General features: G+C 38.9%; 1 protein-coding gene across 1 annotated transcript in view; it reads right to left on the bottom strand.

Annotated features, from left to right (window-relative positions):
- Positions 1–532: 532 nt before the first annotated feature.
- The window catches only part of STIM2 (stromal interaction molecule 2), a 214,865-nt gene continuing 188,551 nt past the window's right edge, over positions 533–26,846 (bottom strand). Inside the window, exons 8-12 of the mRNA XM_030191262.1 lie at positions 21,818–21,985; positions 18,070–18,170; positions 17,575–17,813; positions 6,620–6,818; positions 533–1,917 (exon numbers count right to left, since the gene is read on the bottom strand). Coding sequence (XP_030047122.1) covers positions 1,446–1,917; positions 6,620–6,818; positions 17,575–17,813; positions 18,070–18,170; positions 21,818–21,985 — 1,179 coding nt within the window. The 3' untranslated portion in view covers positions 533–1,445. The remainder of the gene's footprint in view (positions 1,918–6,619; positions 6,819–17,574; positions 17,814–18,069; positions 18,171–21,817; positions 21,986–26,846) is intronic.

Genomic DNA, 26,846 nt, shown 5'->3' with positions numbered 1-26,846 from the left:
GATCACCCCAGATCATAACACTTTACCTTGCTTAACATTATTAATTTTAACTCTAATTATGCTCATTTTCCTTTTGTGCTACAAAAATTCATAATTAAAGCAAAATTCTAACCCTAAATCATATACAGTTCTCATTTTGTTAAATTCTATTTAGATTAATGAAGTGCTATAGCATTAAATATCTGAACACTACATAATAAAATACAATTTAAATTATGAAAGAATGAAAACAAAGGAGGACATCAAGATAAGGAACAGGCCACCAGACTCTTGGGTGATAAATTGTGAACAAGATACACATTTCTTTTTAAACTGATAAAGAGAAACAACAGGGATAATTTTCTGTAAGTGGACCTGAAAAATGTACACATTTATTAGGGAAACCATTTAAATAGAATCTAAAAGTTGTATTAAATCAAGTTCCTATATAGGGCGAGGATAGTAACCTAACAGGGAGCAAAAACATTTGACATATGGACCCAAGAGGGAAACATTTATAAGTAACTGGAAATTAGAGCATTCCAAGACAAAATAATGCCTCTGATTTATTATCATTTTGACAGTACAAAGTGAAGTTTCACAAACCGAACATCCTTTTGCATTTTATTCAAAGTCTGTAAACAAGGACCTGTATTTATACCCATTTTAAGCATGTGAATGTTTTAAGTCTTTCCATCAAGTTTCACTTGCCACTTGCATAAGGAATCAAGAGCTTCCTCTCTTGTTCAGTTATCTCTAGAGTTATCATACAGCCTGCAATGCAGTAAAATCACAGTGAAAGCTCTGGAAAAAAATCTTTACAGCTGAACTTGAACCTTAAGAATAATAGTAAAATAATAAATGCATTTAAAGAAGCTCCCATAATAAAAGCACAAGTTTCCATTTCTAGAAATCAAGTCAATTAGAAATTCTAGGTGCTATGTAAAAACCCAATAGATCTAAAAGTGAAAACAGATCCCCTTCTCTTTAGTCTTCTTATAAATTCTGAACAATTTCACTTGCAGAGATACTTTTCCAGTCTGGAAAATAGTGCAATTAGTTTTACTTTTAATTAATTTTGTTCAGTACTGTATGCAAAATATGACAGCTCTATGGAAAGATACGAAGATGCTCCAGTAAACAAACTTTTGCAAGCCCCAGCAGGCTTGTTTGTCCATTAAAGCTTGTAAGTTCAATGTGGCTTTAAAAAAATATGTTACTAAAAACTTAAAAGCAGAAAATAAATAGGCAAAAGTGACTGTAAACAGATATCAACTTTTTAATGATTCTTTTCAGTGATAAGCCAGCATGACCTTTGAAGTTTAAGAGTCTTTAAATAGTACATGGTTGAACTAATGAGCATTCCACCATGGCAGCCAGTCTGGAAAGTTCCAAACTTACATTCCTACCAATAAAAATGATCAAGTCTAATATGTTGCCACTGTTAATAGTTTGCTGGAGGTGATTTACTTAGATTTCTTCTTAAATAAGCTCTTTATTTTGGAAGGCTTTTTGTTTCTCTCCCCATCCGGAGACAGGTCCTGGGGAATACTCTTTAATGCTGAGACCTCCTGAACAGGTCTGATGTCATTAGTGGTTGAAGAATATGAAGGGGGGCGGGACTTGGGGATTGGCATTCCACTAGAAAGCTGGTTCATGCTGCACGATTTCTCCAGGATGCCATTATACACCTTGCTAGTGGAGCTGAATACCATACTTTGGCTCTCAGTCAGACCAAAAGCCTCAGAAGATGTTCTTGAAGTATCTGCAATTGACGGGGAGTCTCCTGGGAATGGTTCCTCATAGCAGAGTTCCTCCCTTGATGTCTTTTGAGAAGGAGTAGCAGTCTGGTGTAACTCAAGACTTAAAGGAGGAGACTGCCTCCTTTCAACTGATGAATTTAAAGAATCACATTCTGAAATGATCTCCTGAACTTCCCTAAATAAAGAGAAAAACAGAAAAGGATGAATAGGATTTCTTCAAATATACATCTGCTAGTAACAGAGTTAAATTTCTTCTAAATTCATCCAATTTATAGTTGAATATTGAGCTGAACTTACATAGGATTTAGTACTGCTCAATTCCCCAACTTAAGTCCTCTTTATTGAAAACCAGTGAAAGAGAGTCGCTCTTATTTCACTGAAAATGTATTACTAAGTCTCAATCTGTGAAATGTGTGTTTTTGAACACTTTTTTTTTTTTTTTTGCTACTAAGGGAGGAAGTTATCAAAGCTCGCCTTTTACCGCACCTTGATTTACCACGGGATTCGGCAACCTGAAGGGTAATAGTCCTGCAGTTTGTTGAATCCCATGGTTAAAGAATAACGCTGCATGTGAGACACCTTGCAAACTTCCAGCAGCCTGGGAGCACAGAAAGCACCCACAGCTCCACACCTCCACCCCCAAAAAAGCTCAAGTCCCTCCTACCATCCACAAGGCCCTAGACCCCCCCCCCCCAAAAGGCCCTACCACAGCAATCACTGGTGGTCCAGCGGGTCTTCAGGCAGGAACGATGCCCAGTCAGGTATCGTCCTCAAAATAGCGCAACTACCGCTAAGGGTCATGTTTTTCTACAAGTCTATTTTTTTTTTTGCGCTCTCAAAGTATTTTAAGCCTTACTGCTACTATTACTACTTATTTCTATAGTGCTACAAGACATATGCAGCGCTGTACACTTGAACATACAGTACGTCCAACAGCATCCTTCTTTTCTTTAATGTGTTATTAAATGATTTTCCTCTTTTTCCAATTTTCAAATTGTCATTGCTAGATAGGGGACTTGAACACTAAGGGGTTCCTTTTACAAAGGAACGCTAGCATTTTTAGCGCACGCTAAACTTAGTGTGTGCTAAAAACGCTAGCGCACCTTTGCAAAACAGCCCCCTAACCTAAAGTGGTAGTAGTATCTGCAGTAGTTTTCAAAAATTATGTACATGTTTACTTTGCTTTTAGAACTGGTGCAAAGCCTAGGGGTAAATACTGAGTGCACACTTTTTCTTTTTTTTTTTTTTATTGCTCTAATATGAAAAGTTTGAAAATTGCCCCCTTAGAGGGATTGTGGGATGAATTGCTAGGATTTACCCAGTTAACTTTAAAGTAAGAGGCATTACACCAAGGTGGACTTATTATTATTATTTAGCTGGTGGTTGGTGTTGATTTTCAGGACTTCTTTCATTTTCATAATTACATTAACTGCTTAGATACATCCCATGTGTGACTGGTAGTATATTAAGCCTCCATAAATAAAATAAAATAATTGTGCAAATGGCTGTCCAGCTATTTTTAGCAGCTGAAAATGTGATTATTTTAACTTCTAAATGGGATTTTGGAAACTAACTACTAAAGCATTTGTGCTGATTTTACTATTATTGTCCAAATGCCAAATGAAATGTTTTACTTCCCTAATTGATATTTGCTGTCCTAATAGCAAGGAATTTATATTGGTAATAAAGTAAACCACCACATAAACACTGTCAAAATAATGAAAAATTCAAGGATGATTATTTAAATATTTTTACAATTACTATAAAGCCAGACATATTAAATCTGTACATATGTATCTCACAATTCTTCCAGATTTATTAGGGATAGCCCTGTAACTACTATACTTGAATATAAGCCAAGATAGCATTTCCCCCTTCCCTATTTTTAGGGGAAAAATGTTAACTCAAATATAAGCCGAGGGCTTACTTAATTATGACATTTATATTCCACATTATCCCAAAGCAAACTCAAGTTCAATGTGGCTTACAAAGAGTAATTAAATCAAGTGTATGACGTAGTTCACATACAGTATACGAAATTCAGAGTATAAGCAGAAACAACACAAAGATGAGGATAAGATACAAAAAGGGAATGTTTGTTAACCATTAAATTCTAAGTTAGACCTGGGATCCATTACCTGTTGATAGGAACTTACTGAAGCATTTTATGGAACTTCAAATAGTTGGACTGATTCCTAATTGCATTTGGTAGGGAATTCCACCATTTGGTACTCTGCTTATATTAAATTATTCCTCTCCCACAGTGACCAGCATTTCTCTCCCTCTTTCTTGTCCCTTCTCCCGTAGTGACTGGCATTTCTCTCCATCTCCTACCTCCCTCCTTCCCGCAGTGACTGATACTTCTCACTTCTGTTTTCCTTCCCCTGCATGCCCCCCTCCAATTTTTTTTTACTGGCATTTCTCTTACCGGAAGTAAGCCTGGATGCTGACATGGAAGTAACTGCAAGCAGGGCCAGTCCAGGACCTCGAGTATCTGTTAATGATTGAAGCCAGCAGACCTTGACCATGCACAGATGCTCAAGGCCCCGACAAGCCCTGCTTGCAGTTACTTCAGTGTAAGCATCCAGGCTTACCGGTAAGAGAAATGCTGTTCACTGCACCGGGGGGGGGGGGGGGGGGGGGGGGGGGGGGGGGGGGGGGGAGAGAGAGAGATTCTGACTGAACTATAAACTAAGAACTTTCACCTAAAACTTGTTTCAATGAGTCTTTGTCTTGCTCTTACGCCAAGCTGGTAGGTGTTACAAGAAATTCTACCCACTTCTCCAGCAATTAATATATTGGAAGAAATGATTTATTTTGGGGAAAATAGCTAAGAGATCCCACGTGCCTGTTCCATGCTTTCTTAAATTCAGACACAGTCCTCGTCTCTACCACCTCCACTGGGAGGCAATTCCATTCATCCACCACATTTCCGTGAGGCTATAACGTCTGAGCCTATAACCTCTTAACTTCATCCTTTGCCCTCTCACTCCAGTGTTCCTTCATTTGAAAGAGGCTCACCTCCTGTACATTAATGCCACAAAGGTATTTAAACGTGTCTATGATTTCTCCTTTCTTGCGCCTTTCTTCTAATTTATACATCTTGAGATCCTTAAGTCTGTCCCCATACACTTTATGAAAGAGACCACTGACCAATTTTGTAGCCGCCCTCTGGACTGACTGCATCCTGTTTATATCTTTTTGTAGGTGCAGTCTCCAGAATTGCACACAATATTCTAAATGGGGCCTCACCAGAGAATTATACAAGGGCACTATCACCTCTTTTTTCCTGCTGGCTATTCTTCTCCTTATGCACCTGAGCACACTTCTGGCTTTGACTGTCTCTTTTTCTACCTGTTTGGCCACCTTGAGGTCATCAGACACAATCACCTCCAAGTCTCGCTCTTCTTTCATACACAGAAGTACTTCAGCCCCTACTATACCTTTCCCTTGGATTTTTGTAACTGAAGTGTATGACCCTGCATTTTTTAGCATTAAATCTGAGTAGCCAATTACTGGACCATTCTTCAAGCTTTGCCAGATCCCTCCGCATGTTATCCATACCATCCAGGGTGTCTACCCTATTATAAAGTTTGGTACCATCCACAAAGAGACAAACCTTACCAGTCAGTCCTTCCGCAATATCATTCACAAAGATTTTAAAAAAGAGCCGGCCCATGATCCCTGTGGCACACCACAAAACTCCATTTACCACTACTCTCTGTCTCCTTCCACTTAGCCAGTTTTTAACCCAGTCAGTCACTTTAGCGCACATGGCACTCAATTTATTTATCAGTCACCTGTGCAGATCTGTGTCAAAGGCTTTGCTAAAATCCAAGTACACCACATCTAGTGCCCCTCCCATGTCCTACTGTTTGGTCATCCAGTCGAAGAAATCATTTAGATTCGTCTGACATGACCTACCTCTAGAGAAACCATGCTGCCTCGGGTTCTGCAGTCCATTTGATTTGAGAAACCTCACAATCCTCCTCTTTAGAAGCGTTTCCAACAGTTTACTCATCACCCAGGTCAGACTGACAGATCTGTAATTCCCAACATCCTCCTTACTACTACTGTTGTGCAGAGGGACCACTCCAGACTCTAAGGAAGCATTGAAGAGGTCAGACAATGGAGTTGCCAAAACATCCCCAAGTTCTCTGACCAACCTCGGATGTATCCCATCAGGCCCCATCGCTTTGTCTATTTTTAGTTTAGCTAGTTACTCATGAACACAGTCTTCTGAGACTCGGTCCTTGTCTACCAAACGTCCATTTCCATTAGCATTTGTTTTCTGCGGTCCCACCCCCAGCCTTTCATCCATGAACACAGAACAGAAATAACTGTTAAGCAGTTCAGCTTTATCCTTACCAGCTTCTACATGTTCCTCCCCTTCACCCTTGAACCTCACTATGCCATTTTGGCACTTCCTCCTGTCTTGTTCCCCAGTTTTACTGTACCAGCCATCTTTTCTTCCATTTGTATTTTTGCTTTCCTGACAACTTTTCCAGCTTTTCTAGGTATTTTTGCCTGTCTTCCTCTTTCTGCGTCATCTTATAACTTATGAAGACTAACCTTTTTTCTTTTACCTTTTCAGCTACTACATTTGAGAAACAAAGCAGCTGTCTTTTCCTCTTATTTTTACATACTTTTCTAACATGAAGGTTTGTCACCTTTAAAAGACTTCCTTTCAGTTTTGCCCAATGCTATTCTACTTCCTTCAGTTGTTCCTATCCAACTAACTCTTCCTCGAGATATTCCCCCATCTTGGCAAACTTAGTTCTATTGAAGTCTAGAACCGTCAATCTTGAATAAGGTTGATCAGTTGCCTCCTAAATATTTTTATACCTTCAAATATGAATTAAACATTGAATTCATACCATTGTTTATCTGCACTGAAGTAAATAGCCTCTTCTTCATCAGTGCGGTAGAGTGCTGGACAGCTGGATACTGAAAGGATGTCAGGGTCTGGAGACGGCAAGATATGTTGAGGCTGTGAATGAGGTACTACAACATTGCGTCGAGAACGACACAAGCTGCTGCTTCTTGTTAATGTTCCAGGTGTTTTTATGATGGACCCTGAAAAGACAGAGATAAATCCTGTGTCTTACACTCAAATAAGTAAATCATATCAGAAATAGAGGTGGACTGAAACAACTGCATTTCCTGTTTGTAACTCTATTATCGTGATCTTAGAAATTCTATGGCAGGTCTGATCTTTGAGTGCAGCAAGTCAGGCAGGTTTTCAAGATATTTACAGTGAATATCCATTAGATGTATTTGCACGCACTGCCTCCATCATATGTAAGTGGACCTCATCCATGAAAATCAACTGGCTTGTGGCACTCAAGAATTGGAGTTGCCTAGTTCTGTGGGACTCTCTCATAGCAAAATCATAAATTAAGCACAGGGGTAGAAAATAGTGACCCTAGATCTCAAAATTTTGGTCCACATCCGAGTAGCATTTTAGTTATAAAACTGAGATGAAAGCATTTCACGAGACAAGAACAAAGTATGCATTTTAAAGTCTGTTGTGGGGCTTTCTGTACATTCAGACCAAAGGAACCGCAGCTATCTTTCTGAACATTTATGAACAGAAATATTTGGATCCTTGTTTGGATCAAACATGTGATTTTAAGTTTAGCTACGGGCTAAACAGCACTCAGTCTGAAAACTTAACTTGATGGCCTCTCCCCTACCCAACCCTTCACGTCAGCCTCTTGGAATTACCCTTGCAGCTGGAGAGATGCTGTGGCTAGCAGAACTGCACAGTGCTATGAAACCATGACCCCTGAAGTCACAATAATGTGGATAACAGTGTTATATGTGCAACACCCACAAGGCAAGAATGTGCGTCATTAGTACAGCTGCAGCCCGTGATTTCTGTATAAAAAGGGGCTCTTATCAAAGACAAGGGCTGCTCTGTTGACATTCCACCCAAGGAGCAGACCTTCATTGGACCTGACTGACCATCTGAGGAACACGCTGCCATCTAGTGGCCTGCATCAGGTTGTGTGTGTGCCATGTTCCTTTATAAACGTGCTGTGGGCTCACAGTGACACTCTTCTACTTCGGAGTCTGCTTAGGGATTTATGTATGTTTGCTCTATGCTATAAGAAAAGTCCTGATGTGTCTATATTCTTGCCTTCCTTGCAAATTAACTTTGCTGCTATTGTAAATAAATAATTGTCTTATTTTTACAATTCTTGGTTGTGAGTTAGTTCTTTCTATTGGTTGGGCATTGTGGGCTTGGATCTAAGGACTGGGGAACACATTCGCTTCTGACACTTCATTCACTAACATTAGTCTTGCTTGAGACCCATTTATTCTTAGAATTTATACTAAGTGACAGGTACCCCAATTACACCCCAAAAGTGTGCTATTTGTATATGCTCTACAGTTATAATGACAAATCACAATAGCATATTACTATACAACACTAAAAGATAAATTTACTAAAGTGACCTACCCTAAGATTCCTCTTTACAGAGACATATGAAACTAGTTGTCTTTTGCAAGATTTACTAACTATCCCACCATTGCATAAAGTCTTCACTAATTTTTAAGGTGGAGCCACTACAGATCCAATCGAGCTAAAGGACAGCCACCAAACATCTTCTTGTGCAGGGCTGCTGATCAGAATTTGTCCATGACATCCATCCCTTCCAGCTATTCATTGGGGGTGCCTTCAAGGAGGTGGGCATTTCCAAATGCATTCTCTACTTCTATTAAGAAATGCCTTGTCTTTAAAGCATACAGCTCTCCCCCTCCCCCCCCCCCCCCCCCCCCCCCCCACCACTAACCACTTCTCCCTTTCTGATACAAGCTTGAGAGGCAGAGTAGCAAAAAAAAAAACCAAAACAAAACCAACCACACTGGTGGCCACCCCAGAGGTCTTCAGGCCCCAGGTCTTGCATTGAAGTATACTGTCCTAAAGGGATATAGGGCCATTATTTGTTTTCCTGATTTCTGGAACTATTACTAATACTATTGTGAGTGGCAAGAGGGATGCTTCATTTTTGAAAATTGCTAAGAGAATATTTTTGATCAGGTTTACATTTATGCCCATTTTAGTTTTTATGAATATTTTTTAGTTATTTAGTTTATACGTTTCTCTGTTTGTTTAAATTTTGTTTGTGTGCTGTTAATTGCATGGAAATTGTAGCAACCTGCAGTAAACAAACATATTAAATGAAATCAAATATTATGGATTTGTAGATAGCGTGTGTTAGAAGTAAATAAGACAGCTGCTGAACCTTATTTGGGGAACGCACTGCTCAGTTGGGGAATTTTTGCACTGATAAGTGCTTTTTTGTGCCTTGTGCCAATACTAAAGGCCTATTAGATAATGGGAGCACAGAATATATGCTTAAAAAGGGGAGGGGGATATTAAAAAAAAGGGGCCAGTATCAGCAGGACTACAACCTTCAGGAAATTCAACAGTCCTGTAGTTCATAGCACAGCTGAGTTATAGGTACATAAACAACATGTACACATTTAAATGGGGGTAGAACACCTCTTAAATATTTACATCTGATTTGAAGACTGCCTTTATCATGGTTCATATCAGTGCAGTTGGTATTATTTCATTATCATGTGGAAAGTGAATCCATCTGTTTCACCTTTGGCTGTCAGATTTAGTTGAAGCCTCCCAAAGCTGTTGGCTGTGTCATGGGATCTCAGCATGGTATTAACCCAGTTCATGAAAGCTTCTTTGGCGCCATCAGAATTTTGTGAGCTGAAAAGTAAGTTGGCCTGGAAGGTCATATTTTTTGATGGTGGCCACTTTGGCTCCAGGACCTAGTGACTTTTCTATCCTATACAAAGTTTTATCATCATTACTGAATTTTCTGTAAGTTGTAGTACTGCTATTGCCCCCCCCCCCTCCCTTTTGTTTTGTTTTTTGCACATATTCCCTGCTCCCACTGTCTCATGGGCCTTTCATACTAACTATTTTTATTTATTTGGATTTTTGCTCACACCTTTTCAGTAGTAGCAGTATGCACTGTTGATGAATCAGGTACACTGGGTATTTCCCTCTCCCTGGAAGACTCACAATCTACTGGCCCTGTAGGCACATTAAAAACACTAACGTGCCTTAGTAAACAGGGCCCTAAGTTTTGTACCTGAGGCAATGTTGGGTTAAGTGACTTGCCCATGATCACAAGGAGCAGCAGTAGGATTCAAACCAGCCAATCCTGGATATCAAGACCAGTGCTCTAACCACTAGGCCACTCCTCCACTCCTATGGTGGAGTTATGCTCTGGTTTCAAGCCTACTAGGAAGTATGTACCTGAGGCAATGTAGGGTTAAGTGACTTGCCCACAATAACAAGGAGCAGCACTGGGATTCAAACCAGCCATCCTTGAATGTCAAGCCCGGTACTCCAACCACTAGGCCACTCCTCCACTCCTATAGTGGAGTTATGTTCTGGCTTCAAGACTACTAGGAAAACAGTCCCCCCCCTCTACCCCCAATTGCACACCTGAAATAAAAGGCTCTTCGTTTATGTGCCTTAACATTTGTAATCCTGCTGCTCTGAACCCTTCAAACCCCATGAAGGAGCATTGTTTTTACCAAAGGTATTATCATAACTTTCACCAGCAAGCCTGTGTGGCTGAAATTCCCAGCCTCCTCTGTCTGAGAGTGCTAGATGAAGAACAGACTCATATCTGCAGGGGCAGTGACTCTATATTCCAACAGCAATGAGTGGAGGAGTGGCCTAGTGGTTAGGGTGGTGGACTTTGGTCCTGGGGAACTGAGGAACTGAGTTCGATTCCCACTTCAGGCACAGGCAGCTCCTTGTGACTCTGGCCAAGTCACTTAACCCTCCATTGCCCCATGTAAGCCGCATTAAGCCTGCCATGAGTGGGAAAGCACGGGGTACAAATGTAACAAAAATAAAATCTCAACTGTAAATGGGTTTTTTTTCTTTTGAAGAAAAGACGGCTGAGGGGAGATATGATATAGGTCTATAAAATAATGAGTGGAGTGGAACAGGTAGACGTGAATCACTTGTTTACTCTTTCCAAAAATACTAGGACTAAGAGGCACACAATGAAGCTACAAAGTAGTAAAAGCAGTTAGCTTAGTGGGATTTAAAAAAAGGTTTGGACAGCTTCTTAAAGGAAAAATCAATAGACCATTATTAAAATGGACTTGGGGAAAATCCACTCCTTATTTCTGGGATAAGCAGCATACAATGTTTTTTACTTTTTGGGGATCTTGCCAGGTATTTTGTGACCTGGATTGGCCACTGTTGGAAAGAGGATGCTGGGCTTGATGGACCTTTTGTCCCAGTATGACAATACTTATGTACTTAAAACAATTGGAACTAGAGCTTTGAGTCTCCGAAGGCGATGTTATAAAATAGTGGTTTCACTTGACGTCAAACATTGTGATAGGCACCTTGTGAGGACAGAAGAGGTGTTCATTTTTTGTGTAGGACAGAAAACCCCCCAAACAAACTGATCTAGGGCACATCCCTCATTATCGGTATTTAGAACCATAAGGCCTCCTAGTGGAATTCCTTCTAGATTCTGAGAAATTCACCATGCAACTTAAGGAAACTGAATGCTACTCTTTCAATATGTTAGACTGTTGGCACCAGGGGCTAGATGTTGATACAGAACATTATTCCCTGATTTTGTGCGATTGGAGATGGCATTTGTATTTATGTAGGCTGTCTTGTCTCAAAAATGGGCGCCAAATTGGTCACCCTCTCTTATAGAAGGAAGACATATACCTCAGTTGTCTAACAGATCTATACATTCCAACTGAAATTATAGGTTTCAGCACCCGCGTAGTTCTGCTTAGTGATTCTATGACATCTCATTTACAGGCATTCTTGACCAACCAATCATTCAGAGAGGGGAACAAATGCACTCCCATATTGTAAACGCACATAGCAAACACTGCAAGTTGTTGTGAATGTATGTAGCGCTGAGTCCAGTCGAAAGGCAACACAATATCTGAATGTGTGTTTCCAATATTACAAATCTATCAGTCTTCATTTTCAAGAAACAGAATTAAGATGCATAGCAAAACCATCTTTAATATTTTTTACGGTCCCGTTTTCTTTGGGATCAAGAAATACTTGAAATAAAGTCTTATCTATCTTTTCTGCAATGGAAGGTATTTGAATGTTTTCACCGCTAAGATGGAGGAAAGCTCGTTGACTAGTAGCTTCCGATGTGTGAGGTAAACCAAGAACCTTTTGGTCAGCAACCTGGTCATGTTTACAAGGAATGAAATCTGCACCTGTGTCTCCCTGGATCCAGTCAAAACCCTATCTGAGTTTTTTGTCTAGTGAGCTGGCTGTGGATGTAGGCTCTCTGCTATCTAGGGTGAAAACAATGTCCTCAAGATTGATGACAGGAATAAAGGGGGTGAAGGATAACATCTTTTCTGACATGCAACCTAGAAACCAAACTCAAATACGCAACCTGGAAACCCAACTCAAATACCTCCTATATGATATGGAAGGTGGGTCAAAAGTGTGGCAAAGTGATCATTTATTTGATCCAGAACTTGCTTGACCTTATCTCTGAAGATATTTTCACCCTTGCAGAGAACATCCTTAAGAGTGCTCAGACTCTGAATCAATACCCATACACTTAGCACAGCACATTTTCCCCTGGCTAGTAGTCAAGACCTCTGTAAAAGTTCCCCTTAACTTCTGGGATCTAAACTCTTACGCAATGTGGAGCCTCGTTGAAGATTTCTCTACTGATGCTGTGGAAACAAAGACTGGGGTGGTTAGTACAGATATATATTATATATTGAGAACTGTAGCAACTTCAGATATATCTGTATGCACTGTTGATGAATCGATGTTTGCAAGACAGCAGTCCAAAGCTTTATTTTTTTTTTGGCTAACTGCTCCTCAAAATCTGCCAGTGCTAGAGCAGCACAGAGAGCAGAAGAGGTAACAATCTCTTGAGTCATTTGAAGCTTATTGGTGACTTGACTATTTCAAAGGTATCACATCACTCTCTTCGGTGATATTTGGAAGAATGAACACCCTTGACCCTTCTTCTCTGCTTCCAGGATTGCTCTTCAACCGGGATTGATGTTAATGCTTCCTTATTCACTGCGCAGCACAGATGATCTGCACTGCAGATACCAATGAAGAAAAAGTCTTTGCTTTCGTCACATAGGAGCTAGAGGATGCTTTAATTTACTGGCATTCTACCAGTACTCAACCTTGAGAAGGAAGAAAGCTTCTTTGATGTCAATGTATTATCAGCATTCAATGCAGCTCCAGGGTCCCTCAGGATTGACTGCTGCCAATATTAATCCATTTGGATCAGGTTTATCTTTCCATATATCTCTGTTTATTATGAAAAACCCCGGGAGACATTCAGTGCTGAGAAAATTTGTAAACCCTCTAGAATATTCTATTTTTACATAATTTATACACAAAGCATCGTTAGATCCTAATCTAAAATATAATAAGAGACAAATAAAACCCCACTGAATAAACTAAATCGTTTTTGCCCAAGATATTCATTCAGTGTGATTATCTTTCTCTTCTCAGGGTTTAGATAAGGATACAATATATTTTGAGTATAAATTGTGCTAAAATGCACTCAAGGTTACAAATTTTTCAGCACTGCATTCCTTATGTGGCTGCATGCAGTGCACTTCTTCAAAGGCACAGACTGAAAAATAGACTCTCTAAAATCAAATGATTCAATAATGAGAAACAAAACAGCTACCCAGTGTATCAATACTGGTGCAGGACCACAACTATGAAAGAGAAAGAAACCATGAAATACAACACAACAAAAAATCTTAAAAGAAAGAACAAAGAGAAGCTAATTTTCTAAAAAAAAAAAAAAAAAAAAAAGAGGTCCACAAGACATTATTAAGATGGACTTGGGAAAATCACTGCTTATTGATAAGCAGCATAAAATTTGATTTACTCTTTGGAATCTTACCAGGTACTTGTGACCTGGATTGGTCACTGTTAGAAACAGTATACTGGGCTTGATGGACCTTCAGTCTGTTCCAGTACTGTTAACGCTTATGTTTTTATGAAAAATGTACCTTTAATATATTGCTATAATTGTGTTTTGTAGCGAAGATAGGACTTAATGTGTTACAAATGAAAACTGTGCTCATAATTTGACATTGCATGTTAACATCTGCCTAGATTACTGCTCTTCTGCAATATATTTTCCCTAGATTTTCCTTAATCACCCTTTCTTATATATTGATTACTATTAAGAGGAATAGAAAGGAAGAATGAAATTCTACCCACTAGTCTCCCTAGGCTTCTATACGGTCTGTGCCAGAGCCGGTGGTGGGAGGCAGGGATAGTGCTGGGCAGACTTATACGGTCTGTGCCAGAGCTGGTGGTGGGAGGCGGGGTTGGTGGTTGGGAGGCAGGGATAGGGCTGGACAGACTTATACGGTCTGTGCCCTGAAGAGGACAGTACAAATAAAAAAGTAGCACATATGAATTTATCTTCTTGGGCAGACTGGATGGACCGTGCAGGTCTTTTTCTGCCGTCATCTACTATGTTACTATGTATCACTGTTCCAGGTTCTCGAGCTTCCTCAGTGTCTTCCATTGCCTTGTTTGGAGTGCCCACCTGGCTGGAATCTGATACATTACTTAGCCTGAGTGAGGTACAAATAGAGTGGAAGAGTAGCCTAATGGTTAATGCAGTGGCCTAAGAACCTGAGGAACTGGGTTCAATTCCCACTGTAGCTCCTTGTGACTCTGGGCAAATCAACTAGCCCTCCATTGCCTCAAGTACAAAATAAATACCTGTATATAATATGTAAACCACTTTGATTGTAACTACAAGGCGGTGGCATATCAAAACGCATCCCCTTTCACAAATTCAACTGCAGCAGCCTGAAGTGAGTAGCACAAATTCACCAGAAACTTGCTACCTTTGCTGCATGGTTGAAAACTAATAAACTGAAATTGAATCCTGATGAAACAAAATCCCTTGGTTTCGCTATGAAAAATCTCACAGAATCTCAAATTGTCTTCTTATTGCTGACTCTCAAATTTCACTTGCTTTATCAGTACAAATTTTGGAGGTAGTCTTTGAGCATGTCCTGAACATTCATTCTCGAGTTTCTTCCACAATCAGTAAATACTTTTATTTAAAACTAAAGATGCTTCGCTCTATACGCAATCTCTTTAATGATAAAATAGGATTCTTGTTCATACGTTAGTTTTAAATGACTTGGATTACTGCAATGCTTTTTTTTTAAATTCCAGGGTCTTTGTGTGAAGGATGTTAAACTTCAGATGAAATAGTATACTGTAGTTAAACTTGTAACTGGTGCCCACAAATATGACCATATTACCCCTATGTTAGAAACAAAACATTGGTTGCCAGGATCCTATAGAATACCTTTTGAAATCCTGACTCCAGTTCATATAAAATTTATTATACTGGAATCCCCTAATCTCTTAAGTCTTTCCTCGTATGAGAGGAGTTCCATCCCCTTAATCATTTTTGGTCATCCTTCTTTGAACCTTTTCTAATTCTGGTATATCTTTTTTGAGACACGACGATCAGAATTGCACACCAATTTCCTATTTTTCTCAGCAAGCATACACCCGGGCTCAATTCAATCATCGAGAACATTTGCTCAATACCCGGAAGAAGGAAGATACTAGTAATCTTCAAACATGTGTATTGCGATATATGAAAGGTACTATGAATACGGTGAAGATTTTAAGAAAGCACTGGAAGATCATGCAGCTTCACCCAGAGTTCAGTAAGCAGGACCTTAGAGTAGCATATGCCAGAGGACCGAACTTGAAAGAAATCCTCCAAGATGGAAAGAATACACGTGCAAGTAATGAACAATTGGGACATCGATCTTGCTCTAGATGCATTTTTTGCCCTTTGATGATGAATACGAATAAGTTTCATAATCCGCGGGATGGTAAAGAATATAATTTAAGATACACCACGGATTGTGAATCGAACCACATGGTGTACATTTTAATATGTCCATGTAGAAAATTGTATGTGGGAAAATCGATTAAGTGACCATAAACACAATCTAAAACATTCTTGCATGGATGCTCCTCTTGTCCAGCATTGTACACAATATTCACATAAGTTTGAAGACCTGAGATGCATGGTGATCGATCACGTTCCCGTGTATATTTGTGGCAGAGATCGAGACCGTAGAATAACACAGAGAGAGCAACGTTGGATATATAAATTGGGATCTTTGATTCCTTATGGGTTAAATACCAAAGTTGAATGGAAAGTGTTTTTTTGAAGAGACGAACGTTTTTGAGATTTCAGACTTTTTTGAGATTTCAGGCTGTGATGGTCTTGCCCTTTAAATTCCCTCCGTAAGAGATAGGAGGAGCTGAAACAGGAAATAGTTTAAATACCCCCGGCACTGCAGTGATAAGTACATCTGAGTAAGCTGGTGGTAAAGGAAGGTGAATCCGAACACCTAAGTAAGTGAGTTATCTAATGACTCTCTATGTGTAAAAGGTGACTGATTTAAACACTTTTTTATGTACATCTGTAGGGTGCTGTAAAGAGATGTGCAGTCCAGCTCCTTGAAGCTAAGAGCGAAGCGGGAGCTCGCCGTCGGGCACGGACATGAACAATAAACCCAGCACTATCCACAGCTAAGTACTTCTGTAATAAAGTATGCTTACAGCTTGTTAGAGGTTTTGGCTAATGAGGATTCTCACCAGCGTGAACTAAGAGTAAAAGTCACGCTGAGCGTTGTGGTCAGCTGTATCGCTAGTAGCATGATCAGCTGAGACTGAGATTCTGAAGTCTTTCCTCTTTAACAATACAGTCATTGAGTAAGCACAATATTAGTTTGCAATGTAAAAGATATACTATTTTTCTCAGAAGAATCTCTTGGTAATTACCATCTGTAGACATATGAGGTTGGATGTTTTTTGGCAAGCCATGTTTACGGTTACTGGTCCATCTTTAAGGAATCATCTGGCTTTATTCTTTAGGTTTGAAACATTCTTAAAAAGTTTAAAAGTGGATTAAAGACATTTCTTTACTGAAGTCTTCTACTTCTAGACCTAACTGTATGGCCACCATTCCCATGGTTGGATGTTGATGTCTAGGATCTGGGATCTACAACAATGGAGCTTATTCTGGTTGCTCTTGAGCTTATCTTATTAAATACTGTAATTTGTTTCTACTTTATTACTCTGTATTATAATTTGCATTATTGTAAACTGCCTGTATGATTTAACAATATGTAGCATGTCACCTGAATCTGAATCATTTTGGCTGGGGTTGAAAACGTATCAGCTGATGGTCTTTCAGCTAAACCAGTAGGCTGAGGTCAGTTTTCTGAGCTGGGGCCAGCTGATGTTGCTTGGGAGAGTGTATATCTCTTAGCCTCTTTGGAGGCCATGAATACTGCAACTCTAGAACTAGATGTTTCTCAAGCTTTGGTACGCCAGGCTTTCTCCAAAGGAGAAAACCACCTAAAGAATATATGGTAACTTTGGACTCAATTTGCAATTAGATTTTGGGCTGATTTGTAGAACCCATCTGTATTGGTTAAAGAAAATATTCCTTGTTCTCAGCAAAAATCTTAACTGAGGAATGCTGTTCTATCTTCCCAGGGAGACCTTCAAGTTTTTCCTAGAAAGCTTTGGTTAATATGTTGTGTTGGCACTGCTGGATAAGCATTCAACACATATTTAGTGAAAGCTAGCATTAAAACAACAGCCAAGAAAAAATGCATTACTTGGAGACACTATTTTGCCAACAAAGTACAGCACTAAAAACAAAACTTTCATTTTTATGCAAAATGTATCTTTTGCCATGCTTTTTGTTAACAGTAAGATATTACATACCAGGAAACTGTGACACTATTGGAGGAGTGTCTTCATCTAAATCATCCACTCCACCTGCAATAGGATAAGGTGGAATTGAGACTCGAGGCATCACCACCCAACTGTGTTCTGAATAAAGCGTAGAAGTCAGGGTTGGCAATCCTGAATTATGGACAATCTGAAAGCCACACATCTTCTCAATCTTCTGCCAGCGATACAGACGTTCTCGCAAACAAGTAGTCAGTTCAGAGAGTGCTTTCCTAGAAAACAAACCAGTAGTTATTTGCCAGAACCCTAAGCCTAAAGAGTTGTATGAAGACAGGAAAGTGCAAATTTCCAGTTCACAGTCTAAATGATTCACATGATTTCATTTTTCTTCAGAGTTCTATACATACAATGAACTAATAAAAACAAAACAAAAGCCCTGCATTTTCTTGGCAACCTCATGTTCTATTTAAAGGACATGCACAAACAGATGCCTCTGAGTGACCAATGATTGGCTATTTATGCTCTTACTTTGCTTCAAGAATTTTATGGTCCACCTCATCCAGGGACGAGCTGTGTGCTACATGTAATGTCCCAAAGACAGTGCTTCTCTTCTTTTTAATCTTTTCTGCCTAGAAATGCAGGGAAAAATGAAATCAAAGGTTTGTGCAGTATGCAAAAAAAACATCTGAAGTCTATGGATATAACAATTTAATTGTTCCAATTTTATATACCACCTATGGGTTAATTAAGCCCTAAGGCAGGACACAACACACCATTTTAACAGTACCATACAAATAAAATCATGACACAAGATCACACACATCTTCATCAAAACACATCTTTTAAAAAACAGGTTTTCATCAATTTCTCAAATTGCAAGTACTGACCCTCCTCATTGTGTTCTCGCTATTAACGCAGATATGGCTCCAAATAAATTTCACAAGCCATGAAAGACGATATATTGTTCCTATGGGAAATACAGGGTTAGGTTCCTGCCAATCTCTGTTTTCGCAAAAACATGAAAAGTGAAGAGTTGCTCCTATGGGAAATACAGGCTTAGGTTCCAGCTTGCATTTTTGTCAGGAAATTAAAAAAAAAACAAAACAACTATATATGGAACCAAATACTGTATACTGAATACAAATTATTTATTTGCAGTAACATTTTTGCCAATGTGAGAGGCACAATCTTTGGAGCCTTAGGCTAATCTTCCCGTTCACTGTCATCATTGCTGCCTCTGATGCCTTGTTGCGCCATCTCGTCTAGGCCTTCATTGCTGGGCTCTACTGCACTCTCAAGTCAAAATTTCCTCCACATCTTCACATGTCCTCAAAGCCTATGCCACTGATTCTTCACACAAAGTGCATTATGTTTTCCACACCGTTTTTCACGTTTTCCGCAACACCTTTAAAGCCCTCAAAGATTGTTATGCAGTCAGTCCAAGTTTTTCCAACCAGTTTTTACAGTAGCCTTCGTTATGCTGTCCTAGGCCAGGGGTAGGCAACTCTGGTCCTCGAGAGCCGCAGGCAGGTCAGGTTTTCAGAATATCCACAATGAATATGCAGGAGATAGATTTGCATACCTGGTATGCAAATCTATCTCCTGCATATTCATTGTGGATATCCTGAAAACCTGACCTGCCTGCGGCTCTCGAGGACCAGAGTTGCCTACCCCTGTCCTAGGCTATGCCAACATAGTCAATTACGTTGTGTACCATCTTCCAGTAATCAAATATGGTGGTTGCACCGTCAGCATCTTAAGTTTCAAAGGCTTTGCTGTAAAGCTCCCGCATACAGTGACAGTTGAAAGCCTTTATAATTCCCTTATCAAGGGGCTGGATGACAGAAGTAGTGTTCGGGGGCATAAAAAGTATTTCTACATCTGACTGAGCATTTTCAAGGGCTTTGTCGGAGTGTACTGGGGCATTGTCCAAAATCAGCAAAACCTTGAAGGCAAGGTTGTTGTGATGGAGATAGCACTCAACTTCTGGGATGAAACAGTTATTGAACCAATCCCAGATTATTTCGGATGCTATCCAAGCTTTGTGGTTCTATCTCCAATGGACTGACATGCAGTTCAAGTTATTTTCTTTAAATGCGCAAAGACCATGAGGCTTGTATTTTTTTTTTGTTACATTTGTACCCCGCGCTTTCCCACTCATGGCAGGCTCAATGCGGCTTACATGGGGCAATGGAGGGTTAAGTGACTTGCCCAGAGTCACAAGGAGCTGCCTGTACCTGAAGTGGGAATCAAACTCAGTTCCGCAATTTTTATTATGTATGTCCATTTCTCAGTCAGTCTGTAAAATAAGCTAGTCTCACTGATGTTGAAGACCTGTTCCAATGCACAAACCTTTACATTTTTAAGCGCATAGCTCCTTTTAAAACATACAAGCTGGCCAGAACTAGCAGAAAAGGATTTCATGTTTTCCAGGTCCTGTATGATGTGTCTATATTTCTTTGACTTTCAACCTCACAACAATGCTATCCACTGTGCTTCTTATCGACCACCATTTACATAATCCACAAATTAAGCTGCTTTTCCATTGACTGATCATGAACCACAGATGTTATTTTAGCACTTTCCTTTGCAGCCTCACGAACAGACTGGCGAATACCTTCTTCCTTCAGCCAAACGTATCGAATTGTTGATTCATTAACATTGAACTTACGGCCAACAACGGTAACAGATATGCCAGAATAAAGCTTAGCTAAAACATATATTTTATCACTAAGAGACATCACAGATTAAGTAACAGTTTTTCTATTTATTATACAGTATGCATGAAGGGAGGTTTTTTTATGCTGATGAGGTGACCTACCCTGAGTCTATAGTCATGTAAGAGGTCACTAGGGTTCTAAGGCTTTTTCCTTTCTTGTATAAATATTTATAATGCAAAGAAGAGATATATAGTCTTGCCTTTTCTGATATGAAGTTTCTATTTATTTTTAATTAATTCAAATTGTACCCATAATATGTACTGGCACCATTTCCATGCCATGACATAGTTGAGCTCCCAAAATCCCAAGGAAGAAGTCATTTCTCTCTCAGCATAATTCCATAGCTGCTCAAACACTGCACACTCAACAGCCTTACTTAGGAACAGCAGCCTTGATATTGATCAACAGATATTCAATGCCTTCAAGTCATTTGATCCCCCTTTCACAACTTGCTTGATAATATCTTGCTTTAGGAGTTCAAGCATTATACCCCTATAAAAGATGAATTGATGCCATCCTTCTATAAATCAGTACAATATAATGGGATCTAATACACACAATTACCCACTTTGTTTTGCTTAATAAAAAATCAAAAGGGTTAGTGCAAGGACCGTATTAAGTTGATGACATGCAACATGAACAAATATGAATATTTTCAGCAATAATAAAATAAGGTACATAATCTTTACACAAATTCTATAAAAATATTGAAAACTAAGTATATAGGACAAAACAGGTAGCTTCATAAAATAGCAAGGCATATTTGCAACACAAGGAACACTGCACAAAGCTGTTTTTGAACCTCATTATTCACTTTAAACACTTAGAAAATTCTTCTTCAAGAGAGAGGATGTTATTAGTGATTTTTTTTTAATCAAAACTTTTTTACAAGTCAAAATGCATAAATAGAAAATCAGATATTATATCTGAACAGGTAAAAATCTTTATGGACAAGTTATAGAATGTCTCATCAAAAATACAGTTGTTTAGAATACAAGTAGGACTCCAAAATTCTTATTGGCCGGCCTAGTGCAAATGCATGTACATTTCTGCACTGGAAAATACCTGTTCACTACTGATCCAACAACTAATATTTCAGCTGTAAAAGAACAGCAGTCCTCAAGCTATAGACAGCTGTGTTTACAGTGCTGTAATCTGCTTCAGATTTCTAGTATAAATACTGAACACCTATGCTGGGGGCAAAGAAAGCGGGGTGGACGGAGGCTCTCAGCTGCAAACTAACACCCCTGTTTACTAAGCCATGTGGTAATGCAGACATAACCCATTCAAAGTGAATGGGCTGGGTCGGCATTAGTGCAGGGAAGCCTCTAGTGCAGCTTAGTAAACCGGGGGGGGGGGGGGGGGGGGGGGGGGGGGGGGTGGGGGGGGGGGGGGGGGGGGGATAAGTTAAGGTGGGTTTTTTTTTTGTGTGTGTGTGTGTGGACCACTAACTTAACTTTACTAGCCAAAGAACCACATTAAATTTTAGCTGATATTCAATCTTTGTGAAACTGTCAGTCTTCTGAATTACTAACACAATTTATTAACAGTTTTACCTCATCTTTTGCGATTGCTAACTGCAATTCTGCATTCTGTTTTTTAATATTGTAGTATTGCACTTCAACTTCATGAGTCAACTGAAGCCATTTCTGCAGAGCATCAGGAACAGACCAATTACTTCTCAGCTCAAATTCCTTCTCTGCCTTCTTTAATGCCATGCGCACCTATCAATAAAAAACAACAAAATACTCAAAAGAAATGTTTGGGGAAATTTAAGCTGCAGAAAAACCCTATGTTTCAAAAAACTGGTACACTAACAGGGTATGTTTGGGAATTATAACATCAGAGACGCATTAAAAAAGTAGATGATGTTCTAATCTCTTGATATTGTAAAATGTGTGGGTTAGGAAGGTAGGGGTTCTTACTTGTTTGGTTTTATTTTGGAGAAGGCTAATTTTAATAAAATTGTTGTATGCTCAGAAGGAAACACTGCGCTGCAGCATCTAGTTTTTATGTACGAGATGTGTTTGTTCAAAAATTTGCATTAAAACATTTTGAAGTTATGGAAAATTTGCAGCCTTGGAGTCAACTAGGGTAGCATATTATACGAGTTTAATTAAGTTTTCCTTTTATGAGTGAGCTAAAAAAAAATCAGCAAGATTTAACATGGCAGGTAAACCATACACAGATATAAAAACAAGTTAATATCCTTAATACCCTGGGGCTTTTGAATTTGAAGAGACTGCCCGTTATTTTACAGACTATGATTAAACTTTGTATTCCTTCCAACTAATCATTCCTCAAGATCACACACAAAAGACTGGCTAGAGATGCTGCCCATTCCAAAATTAAAAGACACAGAGTATGCTGACAAACCATTCAGAGTAGAAGAGGTATACAGAATTATCTTCTCTGAAAAATACCAAAAGTGTAGGTCTAAATCATCTGCCAGCTGAGTTTTATAGAAGAATAAAGAACAACCGCCACCCACATTAGCTGAAGTGTTTAATAACATCATAACATATGCCAGACTCTTTTTATACTGCATCCATATTGCTTTTGAATGTAGATTACAAAATGTTTGCCAAGATTTTAAGCAGGCAGATTGAACACACGTGACACAAAATATTCATCCAGACCAGATAGGTTTTAAGGGCAGTTACAGGTCAGGCACTTAATTAATTTATTTATTCAGCCAATACAATATGGGATAATTCTATGGTGGTAACACGTGATGCCAAAAAAGCTTTTGGTAAAGTAGAATGGCAATACCTCTTTCAAGCTTTAGAACATTTCAGCTTTAGAAATACTTTTGTTACTTGGGTTAAAGCTTTATATAGAATGACCTCCATAGCTGGCTTTCCGTTTTTAAATTGGAGTTCCTTTCTTCTTTTATTTATTTTATTGTTCTATGTACGCTGCTATGATCTGCACAATAGCCCAGGCGCTATATCAAGGTTTTAACAAACATAATAGATGACTCCTCTCCCTTCCGAATAGGATGTGGAACTTGGCAGGGATTCAGCTCTTGCCACTTTTATTTGCTTTAGCTACTGAATCGAGAGCAATACTTACATAAGAACCATGGATAGGATCAAAGGAATCAAGACAAGCGGGTAGTACCATCTCTCTATATTCAGAGAACACCCTAATTTATATAAAAGATCTTGAGAATTCTCTTACCACATTTTATTAAAGAAGTTGGTTAGCTAGCAGGATATTCAGTTTTACTAAATCAGTAATTATGCCATGTAACTCCCATTCTATGCCAAAATGTTGCAGTCAGAATAGAACTAAAAGATTCAAAGATGTTTATGACTCCTGGCTAGCAAGAATAAATGTATTTAAGATGATAATTCTCCACAAGCTTTAGTTCTTGTTTACTCATCCACCTATTAGCTTACTCCAATGCTTTTCTTCTGGGACTGAAGAAAACTATAATTAGGTACGCGTGGCAAAGCAGGAAACCTCAAATTCAAGCAGAGGTACTTTTATTGCCCAAAGATTTCTGTGGGATGGATATTCCCAGTCTGTTATGATATTACTAGGCACCATATTTGAAGTCATTGCATTGCTGGATAAATCCACTGATATGAACCTACTGGGTAAGCTTAAAGAAACAGCCGGTTCAACTCTGTACTTTGCTGGCTTACATCTTTCTCTGACTCGATGAAAGATTTAGGACATATTGAAAGTCCACCCTTTCATTTCTAATACCCTGAAATGCTGGAAATGAAAATGCAAGTTAGAAAAAGTTATCATGGAAATACCACAGGTAACTCCAATACTGGCAAAAGGGTTAGTCAGTGATATGAGGATCACAAGAGAGCTGCTAATTTCATTTTTTTCTAAATTATTTGAGCATGCAAATTTTCTAATTAGAGAAAATATTTTGATTAAGATCTTTTTCTTTTCTGATGTTTTCAGCTGAAGTCTGTTCACACCAACAGTAAAAAGCAAAAATGTTATTCCCCCTAAAGACTGAGCAACTCCTGTTTAAGAAAACTGTGACAAGAGGGTTATCATTATGACTTCATAATGACTTTGGGCAGCTGTGGAATGGTTCCAAAACCATGTTCATCAGTCGTGGGTACTATTGAGCAATCTCAAGTGGGTCCTGTTCCTTTGGGTGACTTGTTGTGGTTGTCCAGAGGGGGCTCACTTGATTCCTGATGTCTTTTTCCCAATTATTTTTCATACTTTTTCTATATGGGATAGGTTGAGTCCACAACCAGATTTTCAACTTTCACACTATACTCCTATTTTGTCATAATCCTTTGTTTCCTCTTGTTTTGGTGCATTCACTTCATAGGGAGTGGCATCATAAGGGTTTGTCAAAATGAGGTTAGCTTTATGATGACAAATTGATTTGTTTTTCTGTTTTGGCCACAGGTTATAGTCTCCCAAAGTCTCACCACTATAAGTATTTACAGTTGGTCCATTTTTTGTCTAACAAGAATTATAGATCTCGATTAATTGGGGGATTTTCTTTTTTGGAGGGTGTGTGTGAGGATTTTAGATCCACAACATTTTGGTGAGTACACTCTATGCTTTTCTCAGGGACCTTGGGGTCTCTAGACCTCCCCATAGGCACAAATGAGAGATGAAGCATGGGAGGTGGACTTTGGGGAGACCAACGCTCTGGAAGAATGGGACTTGATGGAACAAACATTTGCTACTGTGGCTACTGTCTATTAAAATTTTAAATGTGGCTATAGTCTATTAAATTGTTCTATTACATATTGTGTTGACATTGTAAGTAGTATACTATGCTATTTGAATATTTTTACTGCTGTAATTGTCTATTGCTTATGTTTGATTTATTCTTACTGCACACCCCCTTGCATGAATTCTTTTAAAAAAGGCGGTAAATAAATCATAATAAATACTACATCTAATGTAAAAGAAAGTAATGTAAAAATTTTATACAGATGGTATCTAACTCTGGTGAGACTTAGTCGCTGGTTTGCTAACACTAACCCTCTTTGCTGGAGATATGGTAGTTCTCTTGGAGACACAACAAAAAGCACCTAGGGCCTCCAAAGAAAAATGATCAAGTCTTTAATGGTATACTTTGATGAAACAATACTTATATGGACCCGACGCGCCCAGCGCCTGCGTCAGGGGTCGCAAGAAATAACTGACCACATGCGGCAGTATTATAAAGAACGAAATAATGTGAAAAAACGATGTAATGCAACCTCGTATGGTCCCCTTAACACAAAATTGATGGATATTCAGACTGAGCAACCGCAATCCTTCAGTGCAGGGCTTCATTGCGGTTGCTCAACCTGAATATCCATCAATTTTGTGTTAAGGGGACCATACGAGGTTGCAGTACATCGTTTTTTCACATTATTTTTTCTTTTGTAGATGTGGCACTGAGCACTCAAATTTCCCTGACAAAGCTTTTCAGTGAAACGGAAGCCCCATCGTGATCTGTTAAGATAAGTAGTGCTTATGAACATAGTATTTATGGAGCATCATAAAGACAAATGTTTCTGAAAGAAATTGAGAGGAATGGAAGATTATTTGAAAAATGTTATATGGATGATTTTGCACCAAAGTTTTGGGAGGTTTTTGGCCAATGGTTGATAGTAAGTCTGTTGAAGACAGCAATAAAAACTGATTTATTTCCACAGACATTTTCTGAGGTCTTTTCATCCCTTTTTGCACTTTAGTTTATTCATTTATATATTTGTTAGCATTTTAATTTCCCATTGTTGTACGCTGCCCTTGGCTGAATCTCTTTATGAAGAAAATTGGTAGGACCACATGATGTAGTGAATTTCTGGACATCTGGGAATACAGGCATAGCATCTCTTTTGCTTGTTCACATGCAACTGAAGATTCTATTTGGAATGTATATAACCCTCCAGTAAATTAATAAATGGGTTTCTAAGACCTTGGGTTAAGTGCAAGAGTGAATGTGATTCTATAGGGAATCTTATAAATCTACAGAGTACTCACATATCCAGCTATATTGCATAATAGTTCAGGAAAACATTAAAATTATTACTGAAGTGAATAGAATCCTTAATCTTTACTTCTAGGATTGGTAGCTAGATGGAAACTCCTTAGAGCACGGATTTTCAACCTTTTCCACCACATGGCACACTTATATATATCATTTAACTAACAAACTTTGTCCCCATTTAAACAAGCCTCAAACAGTTATGAGTTTATATTTAAATCTTTTTAGTATCAAAAGAAACAATATGTAACAACTGTTAATTACAGATCAAGGATCAACAACCCCGGCCTCCCCCTTCATAAACATCCCTCTCTGCCCTACGTCCAAAGGTGCCAGAAAGAGCATGACCGTGCCAGCATAGCCACAGGAACATAAATGATCCAGCTGCAACGAGCAACTTAAATAAGCCCCCTGCCGCCATAGTCCAACCCCCCAAATCTCTCTTGAGATCGAAGAAACACACTGAAGCAAAACATTATTAGACAGAGAGGGAGATTTGAAGCCACTCCCGCATTTCAAACAAACTTATACTCATGCATTATGGAACCTGCAGCACTGATTTTGAACAAGTAGAATCAGGACTGCATAGAAACAAATTTCAAACCAGGACA

This window comes from Microcaecilia unicolor, chromosome 2 (assembly GCF_901765095.1).
Source record: "Microcaecilia unicolor chromosome 2, aMicUni1.1, whole genome shotgun sequence".
NCBI classification, from domain to species: Eukaryota; Metazoa; Chordata; class Amphibia; order Gymnophiona; family Siphonopidae; genus Microcaecilia; species Microcaecilia unicolor.
The sequence above is the reverse complement of the archived record's forward strand: the minus strand, read 5'-3'. Positions and strand labels throughout refer to the sequence as shown.